A 9,342-nucleotide genomic window follows, 5' to 3' on the forward strand; every position below is an offset into this window, starting at 1 on the left:
GGTGGGGTGGTGTCTGAGGAGGGTTGATCCTGCTGCTGCGGGACAGGGAGGCAGTACCCTCAACCACTGCAGCTTTTATTAAAAAAGTGTCTTTTCTCGCAGTAAGAATTGTGTTGTTTAACACCAACTACAACGGATAGCATCTTCAATGACCATTACACACTACACCACTAAGTGTAGTCTCTCCTGCAGGTTGGCTTTTTATATTATGTGTAAACTTCAACCTTCCTGCTTATCTAACAGTGAGGACTCACATTTTTAGAATAAGACACACTAACCAATAATCAATTGAAAATAGTGATAGCTCTTGTGACAATTAAAAGAGCGGAGAATAAACGATTTTGGGGTCTTTCGATAGGAGTTCTTTGTAACAACCACCGGGAGAATGGATGTATTTCATCAGGGAGTAAAACACAGAATCTCTATCTTTTGTATTTTATGTTTTAATATTCTCAGCAGTAAAGTAGCCGAGCAAAAATATGTAATGTTTTCTGGAACTGAATGAAATATTAGTTTCATATTTTTGAGCATTTTGAAAAGCAAACCCTTTCCTGTGTGATGCATTAAATGCTTATAAAATGTAAGAATCGGTTTCTTAACCTGCCAAAGCTCAAATCATAAGACAGTGCGGCAACTTTGCAGCACTTGAAATACACTTCCTTAGTGCACAGCAACCCAGTGTCTTTGAGAATGAAACGTGAGTCATGTTTCCTTTTTGTTTAATTTAAATGAAGTGTAGAGTCACTTTTCTTCTAATTTCCAGTCTCACCATATCAATATCATAATCTCTAGTCTAAATTCTTGCATGTGCACTGGCACCGTTCACTGCATTCACTAGCTAACATCTGGTGCTCAGACACAAAATGGCCGCAACACTTAATTCCACTTGCAACATATCGATATCAGATAATGGGAGCTTCCAGGAGAGCTCCCAGCTCTGATGAAATGTTCTTTATTTTGCTCCAAGGAGTCTTGTTAGTTGTGAACAGCTGGCGTATGATGTCCCCAGACTGCGTCTGAGTGAATGAACTGATCAACCTGAGTGGCGGTCCCTACCAGAGAGAAGGGGTGGGCCACCAGCCTGAATAACTGCCTTCATCATCAATGTCACATAAATCACTTAGCTGGACAGGCCTTTCAAATGAGACTTTTTTTCTTCTGAGCCACACTGCACTGGTTGTAGTATCGCTGTATCTTGCTAGTGTGTTTCTGAGGAGGACCATGTTTGATTGCGCACTGGATGCATAATGCAACATTTCTTTAACCGGACCACAAGTAGTAAAGTGAACAGTCTTGATTTAGAGACAAAAGGGTCCACGGTTATATTTGCCACCTTCATGCTAAAATCCCCTTTAAAAGGTTCAATAAACACCATTAAGTTCAAGGACAATACAAACTATAGTTTGTATAAGAAACAACAACAAATGCAACAATATTCCCATTTCTTTATTGTACAGATTTTTTAAGATTTTAATGCAAGCCTTAACAAATATTCAATATGAACTATTCATGGTGTTAAGAATGTTAGGTTCTTTCATTTTGACACTTACATTAATCTCATTTTGTTTTTCAATTCAAGATGCTCTAACAGATATGTTGGGTGATTACTGAGCAACTCTACAGAACATTTTGTGATACACGAGCCATGCACTGCACCAAGACTTCTTTTTATTTTTTCACCAACTGGATAACATCTTCATCCTCCAACACATGGTCCTTCCCCACCTTCTGAGGGGTGTGTTTCACGGATGATCCCCACACGAGTGCACTGAAAAAGCAAGAATTTAAAAATCACATCAATTACTGTAGTTAAATATTTCCCTTAAGTGACCAAGATACAACTTTCATTTTAACGCTGCACTACAAAAAAGACCCAATTAATCCACACTTCAATTACAACATAAAATTATGCATACAGACAATATAACCTCTCCTTTTGCTACAACTGTTCTTCACTCTTAAGTAACCAACAGGGTGCAATGACACCCTTTAACAAAGGCTTTCTAATCACTGGTGTCACTGTTGGAGCCATTAATTCCCTGGAGGAGGGCTAATGCTCAGCTGCACTAATATATCGACTGATTGATGATCGTAGCTCTCCAATTTAGAGATGGTGGTGCAACACATCTCAGATCCTTATCCAGACTCTTAGATGAATGCTTATCTAGTGTACATCGGCACAAAGAGGCTAAAGGCTGTGATTGAAGCACTCTGTTGTTTTAAAAAATGTAATGAACACTTCTCAATCTGGTGTCTTAAACCTCATCCTCCTGAAAACGGACAGAATAAACAGCAGCAGAGGTAATTATTGTTACAGGACTAACAACACAAATAAATGTTTCTGTCTATATAAACTACAAATGAGGTTACATTCAAATTGTTGTTTTAAACAGGACTGATAATATCTGTTTTCATTTAACATGTATGAAAGTGATTTGGTTTCTTAATTTTGTTGTCTATGGAAGACTGGCTTTTCCTCTGAGAAATTGAAACGTACTATTCTGAAATACTGAATAATCTTGTCACCTGTTTAGATAAAGACTTAAAACATCAATGAAGGGGGTTTAAACATATGTAAAAGAGAAGCGATTGAGATAAAACAATTTTAGGCTAAGTGACAAAATCCCCGTTGAAAGTTGAAAATGAAGTTAACAGTACTCACTACTTCAATTCTTTGAGGAGGTTTTTGTGGATCTTTAAGCAGAAATCCTCGACAGAAGTATGCTCGTCAGGGAGTACAACTGGAGAAGTGTAATCAGGAAGCTGGCCTTTGGGTTTGGTATAGCTGCAAATAAACACATGAACATGAGCTCAGTCAACAGTCCCAACACTGCAGTCTTAATCAACATCTTAAATCACATATTTACTCCTTGTTCTGCACCATTTCAATCCCACACAGCATTTCACCTCAGGTCATTAGTGACTGTATAAACTTTATTTACATGCGCACAAGCTGCAGGTAGTCCCACATCCTTTCCAGCAGGTCGTCAAAGTTCCAACGATGGTGGGCGGAGATGGGTACACAGTGAGGCACCTTGTAGATGATGTCCAGCTCTTCGATGGAGATCTGATCGATTTTGTTGAGCACATAAATGCAAGGGATGTAGACTCTGTTGTGACAAGAGAGAGTGAGTGCTGTCAATGAAACAGCTGCAGTAGCCATCAACATGTTGTTTTCTGTTTTTACTTACTGAGCAGAGAAAAAAAACGAAACATAAAAAAAAAAAAAAAAAAAGCAGCTTAAGTTTGTTTTCAACCTTTTACTGCATTCACCGATTGGCCATGTCAGTTATGTAAGCAGTGTCATGTCCAAACATTTTTAAACAAATATATAAATGAGCTTTTTCTCACCTAGCAAGCCCATTTTCTAAGGTGTATAAAATGTCTGTAAAGGCATTCAAATCTGTGTAAGTGGACAGTCAACAAATAACCTGCCGAGTTAATTCTGGATTAGAATTTGAGAATAAGATCCATTATGTAAAAGACTGACTGTAGTAGCTTGAAATAGCTCTTATTCTATTTCTAACAAAGCTATGTAAACAGTTCACAGAATATGCTCCTAAAGATTGAACTAAGAGGAACTTTTGGCTTTTGGTGTTGCCAGGGATAAAGATACAAGGTACAGAGGCTGATTTTGACCAAACAGGACAATCATTGATTGAAAGGATCTTAATTCAGAGGTGGAGAACATCATTATCAACAGGTTATGCGAGAGAGGGAAAATTGAGATCAGGTTCCTACAGGGGCTTTTTGAGATTTGCTGCTGGAATGTACACATGGGGAAAAACTGGGAATGGGATTGAGAAGACTGTCCAGTTCAGGGATCTGGGGCGGAGCATGTTTAATATTGAAAAGGACCTTTGTATATTCCTGTGGTAGCCTGTCAATTTATTTAACGTTTACTCTTTCTATTTATGAATGCTTCTCAAACTTGTATAAATATGAATTTTAATTGGCGCAATATATTTTCATGTAGAATTCAAATACTTTATACTTGGAGGAATGTTTTAAACTTTGTGTTGTAATTTAGATTGGCATTGCCTCCCCTTATCCTTCTAAATATCCCTTTTCATAGTGCAATTATGCAACAAACAAAGTAAAGCTGTCATTACACATTAAGACATTCATATTGATTCTGCAACGACAGTCTGTGAATTCACATTGCGAGAGAGCAGACATGGGGAGATCCACATAGACACACACACACACACACAGCCCTGCACTCCCCCTGCTGACTCCGCCGAACCCATCTCACCCCTATAATGCCTCTGCTACTACCTTCAAAACCAGTAAAACCAGTACGGAAGGGGGATCACTTCGTCCCTCCCATTACGCCTCTGCAAAGGCGAAATGTCACCGGGATGTCACTAATGTTACCTTGAAACAGAGGTCTGAATAGGACTAATAATCCCCCATTGAAAAGAACATGTTCAGTACTCGTTTCTTTCATAGATTTTTGCTACATTATTGAGGCTATGTTTCTTCAAAGTGCACACTGAAGAGTGAATGAAGTGATGTGTAAAACCTTTTTTCAGTGCTAAATTAATTAAGAAGAAAACGTTTTAATGGCACGAGTGTGTGACCAAGAAGAGTACCTTGAAAGGCTGGGGAGATGTGACAATGTTTTTGAGCATTTGTGATTGTTCATGGTATTACACAGGCAGAGAGCAGACGGAGAGGATATTTGTGTAAAAGAGATGCTGTGAATGATTCATTTCTATACAATTGCAGGTTTTGGGTTCATACATATTGATATATTTCACAGAATAACATACATATAGGTAAAAAATAATTTTCCGTAATGTTGTATTTATTCTGCTAGTGTTCATTCAGTGCTCACTCGGCTGCTTCCCTGGTAAGGCAAAGAGAGCATTTATGCAAGAGAGACTCTGAATTCTTTATTCCCTTACAGTTGCAGGGAGGATATGCTGTTGTTACGTCTGCTGCTGTGCAATCAAACAGAGGTCCAATTTACAACGCAGCGCTGAGTAAGACTAACAGCACATTTCATCCAAAAAGAACCTATATCCTAGATAATGATGTATTTTTTTGATAACACTGAAATGGAAATCTCTGTTTTAAACACACAACATTGCTTAACTTCACATCATGAATTGAAAATATGCTTGAATCAAATGGTAAGCCGTCTAAAAATGCCTGGATGGTTGAAACCCTGTCTGATACATACACAGCATTTTTATTTTTATCTGCATTGGTGTAGTTGGATATCAGGCCACACCCACTTCAGACGACTAAGGAAGGCCAATTCTGGCACTTCAGCAGCTTACCGATTTCCCTCCACCACATCAATGAGGTCATCAGCCGTGGAGTCGCTGCGCAGAGTGATGTCGGCGTTGTGGATCTTGTACTCTGCTAAGATACTCTTAACTGTATCGCCATCCAGCTCACTTTGTGCACACTGAAGAGAGATGAGGAGAGAGAGAGAGAGAGGGGACAGGTATGACATCAATCAAGACAGAAACACTCCTAATACATGTTTAACAGTATCCATTAATGTATAGAGTTTTACATTGAACAATTTTCATCACGCCTGAAGGGCAGTATAATGAACAGAGTGAAGGGTATTTTTTGTATCTATGAAATAGAAAAAGTATTCTGTTGAAGGCTAAGAGAATAGATATAGTATGTCTAAGCATTTAAGATGAGTGTTGCCATATGTCTCCACCAGAGGGCAGTTTAAAGGACTTGTTACCAAGGTGAGGGGCAATCAGAGGGAAAAAAAAAACATGTTCTGCATTTGATTCAGCAAATGAGTTCAAGCACTTATAGGACATCTGGATACCCATGGTGGTTATTAGATCCTTTCAAATGTTTGCTCAAACTAATTGGGTGCTAGAAAATGTCCTGACGTCAAAATAAACTGACCATCAAGAACAAATATCCCTGACAACTGAGATCCTGCATGGCAGAATAATCACAGCATTAAGGGTCATCCTTTTATTTAACTATGGTTCGAGTAATTATCAAATTTTTCCAGCTCATCATACCTACATTTATCACTGTGTGGAACACATTCAGTCAGTACAGCAAACTAAAAACCCTATCAGCATTACATAGTTTGTTTCAGTTAGTCATCTAAAGGGAAAATTGTGACATGCTTTTATTTCTGGTTTTAAACTGCAGTCCCTCAGTGCAAGACATACTGTAGCTGTGAAGTTGATGCCTCCTTTGTCCTTCCTCTTGAAGCCAATGTTGGGTGGTTGCTTGTTAAGTCGGATGCCAAAGCCCTCCAACTCGTGTTCTATCAGCTTCTTATGACCAAGAGGCTTCAATACATCGAGCACTATCAGGATTAAGTTGCAAGTTCGAGCCACTAAAACAGAGGGAGGAGGGAGAAGTTGACATTGGTTCGAGAAGAGTGGATCATGGAATTTACTTTTTTTCTGCAACCACATACATAAGTGCAAATCTCTAAATGGAAGGAAAATGGGTTTGTCACACTGCACTTTGTTTGCAAAATAAGCCTACAGGACCTCAAAATGTTGTTAAAGCAGGCTTTTACATCTTTCTGCCTATATACAGTATCAGACATAAAACTCCCCTTTACTATCTACCGAGCTCCAAATTGTGTTATTGCTGACATTATAAGCACATAATGAGACATGTTTATACAAAATAAAGAGGAGAAAGGGAAAAGAAGTAATGAAATCATTCCCCTTGGCACTGACGCCCATATTGAACGACTTAGGCCTACTGTACTATCCTTTTTTTAATGGTTGTTTCAGTCAACGGTCACATCTTTTACCTGCGATGACCTGTCTTCCTCTACCCTTGCCATCCTTGGCCCCTTCAATGATTCCTGGGAGATCCAGAAGCTTTAAAAGGAAGAAGCAAGAAATAAGCAACACATTGGGGGAAAAAAAACGCATAAGATATTTGTAGGTCCGAAATAATCCAAAATTCTTGTACCTGGATTTTTGCACCTTTGTAGCGAATGACTCCAGGAACTGTTGTGAGGGTAGTGAACTCGTAGGCTGCCACCTCAGAGTACACACCTGCAAGGTTACTTAGCAGTGTAGACTTTCCGACAGAAGGAAAACCAACAAAGCCGATGCGAGCATCGCCTGTTTTTGCAACATCAAAACCTAAAAAACAAAGACAGGATCAGACACTTGAATCAGCCAAACGCCTACTGAAAAGCTTTAAATTCCAGAAAGTATAACAGCGTTTTGTTACAAAACCTAAATAAGAGTAGAACCTATACTAAGTAATTAAAAACTTGGATTGCACCTTCTCCAGCTGCTCCACCGCTGCCTCCTTTTGGTGTGATGAGTTCCCTCCTCAGTTTTGCAAGACGGGCTTTGAGCAGACCCAAGTGGTGAGCTGTGGCCTTGTTCCTCTGCGTCCTGGCCATCTACAATGAACAATAACAAATCAAGCATACATTTCATACTTGTATGTATTGTTTTCAGTGTTTTGTCTGAGGGTACGTGCCATAGCATGCTGGACTGAGATTTTTTAAAAATAAAATACCTAAAAAAATCGCCTATCCACAACTTTGAATGACAATAAGTTGCATAATATGTCCTTTAGAGATTTTTATGGCTGAAATTATATCCTGACTTTACTACACAAAGTAAATTAATTCTCATGTAACTTATGGTAAATTATTATGTTTTTCTTATTCATGGCTGATCTTGGCACCTTTGGGGGCTACATTAACAGACTATTATACTACTACTATGTGAATGTTAGATTTCCAGCAGCATCAAACAAACATCTGGTTGTTTATTTCACTGACAACACATCAAACCGAATGTGACGTCACCACTGTTGCTATGCTAACTGTTACCGATCCAGGTGAAAGCGACGTCCTCCAAATTAAAACAATTACTTAAAAACACAATTATAAGCTAAACGGTCAAACGGACACATAAATAAGGTTTCAAATTACATTTTAAATACACAATGTTATCTGTAAAGATGTATAGAAGTGTAGTACGAGGCCCAGCTGTTTGAGCTAGGCTACTAGCTGCTAGCGGTTAGCTAAAACGTGACTAATTCATTGGGTTAGCCGGCTGTGTGATCACAACTTACCTCATTTTCGATCTCCGCTATTTTCGCCAGTATACTCATTGTGACTCCTTTACACAACCAAAGTTACCGAATGAAGTTAGAATTACTTTACATTGAAGTTGGCAAACTCATGTGTTGTTTAGCAAGCACGCCGGCTACACCACGCAACTGCCGCTGCGGGATTCATCGCGGGAAATCTCGCGAGACATTGGTATGTGGGAGCGCTGTGGGTTGACGTAGACTGAAAGGACTTAACAGTAGACTGTACTTTATACAGTTTTTTATAGTGCATGCATCATATATATTACATGGTTAAGTTGAATTGTATTTCATTAAACCGATAAGTCATTTTACATTTTACAGAATCTTATGTGTCCACCACTTTGAAAGCAAGCTTTCTTTACCTGTGTTTATCACTTAAGCATTATGTTAGCAGGTTACTTGTGCTGTTATTGCTTATTAATAATTATACACTACTTTTGCATTATTTAATTTAAACTTCATGAAACTTAATTTACCTGTTCATAAATCCTCTATAAAAGTTGCTATCATAAAATAACTTGTCAATATCTAAGATTTTTTTTTTTTAACTTTTTGCCATCCCATTAATCATCTCAAGACCCCCAGATTTACCTTGCGATGTGGTGAGCCTGACTTTACATCGCGTTTATAAAGTAGATTTTTTTTTAAACTGTGTACGCAGTGATCCAGCTATAACAGCAAAATACTATTCAAACATTCATAATGCTACAAAATGGTAATAATGTTGCAGCCTTAAATTCATGTCACTCACAGGGGCAATTTAACTGCATTCTTCCACATTTGATACTTACGTTAGCTTTAATTCTTTAAAAAGTGGGATTTAAGTCACTCTAGCCTTAGTAAAGAACAGGGAACAGCCTGTGACTGTGTGTTATACACACAGAAACACATGTAGAAGTACACACAATCAAACTCTCTTGCAAAAGAGAGTTGGATTTATAATAAATCATACACGAGTGCCACCCAGTGGCGATTCTAGAGCCTGTTGGGGCCCTAATCAAAAATCAATTGGGGGACCCTCCAACCGGTGTATTACGTCTGCCAGCCAACGCTTCCTCTTTTTTCCTGTTTTTTTCTCTCTCCCATAGACGGCTAATTCCTCTTCATGTTTCTTTGGTGACTTTCATTGTCAAACTTTGGTTTTCTCATCTATAATATGCAACGCTTAGCAGGGCAACAAGAGTGAGTGCTGTCAGATGGGGACCCCTAATGGAGGTTTTCTGATGTCCTGCAAAATTTTCACCTTTTGTGCCACTGCTTTGG

The 9,342-nt window shown here is 38.6% G+C and overlaps 1 protein-coding gene across 1 annotated transcript; it reads right to left on the bottom strand.

Moving 5' to 3' along the window:
• Positions 1-1,425: 1,425 nt before the first annotated feature.
• drg1 (developmentally regulated GTP binding protein 1) lies at positions 1,426-8,238 on the bottom strand. The gene is made up of 9 exons (XM_061061356.1): positions 8,059-8,238; positions 7,252-7,375; positions 6,931-7,106; positions 6,767-6,836; positions 6,165-6,334; positions 5,289-5,419; positions 2,943-3,110; positions 2,663-2,785; positions 1,426-1,768 (listed from the first exon to the last, which is right to left on the bottom strand). The coding sequence occupies exons 1-9, from the start codon at positions 8,095-8,097 to the stop codon at positions 1,669-1,671; spliced, it is 1,101 nt and encodes a 366-aa protein (XP_060917339.1). The 5' UTR covers positions 8,098-8,238; the 3' UTR covers positions 1,426-1,668.
• Positions 8,239-9,342: the final 1,104 nt, after the last annotated feature.

The sequence above is a fragment of the Labrus mixtus genome, chromosome 17, assembly GCF_963584025.1.
Source record: "Labrus mixtus chromosome 17, fLabMix1.1, whole genome shotgun sequence".
Taxonomy (NCBI): Eukaryota; Metazoa; Chordata; class Actinopteri; order Labriformes; family Labridae; genus Labrus; species Labrus mixtus.

Bases quoted from the DNA above. Each gene is read 5' to 3' on its own strand.
- drg1 (XM_061061356.1), bottom strand. From the start codon at position 8,097: ATGAGTATACTGGCGAAAATAGCGGAGATCGAAAATGAG. The intron at 7,376-8,058 runs GTAAGTTGTGAT...TGTTCATTGTAG, and splicing joins TAGCGGAGATCGAAAATGAG to ATGGCCAGGACGCAGAGGAA. The intron at 7,107-7,251 runs GTGCAATCCAAG...TTTGTTTTTTAG, and splicing joins CGGTGGAGCAGCTGGAGAAG to GTTTTGATGTTGCAAAAACA.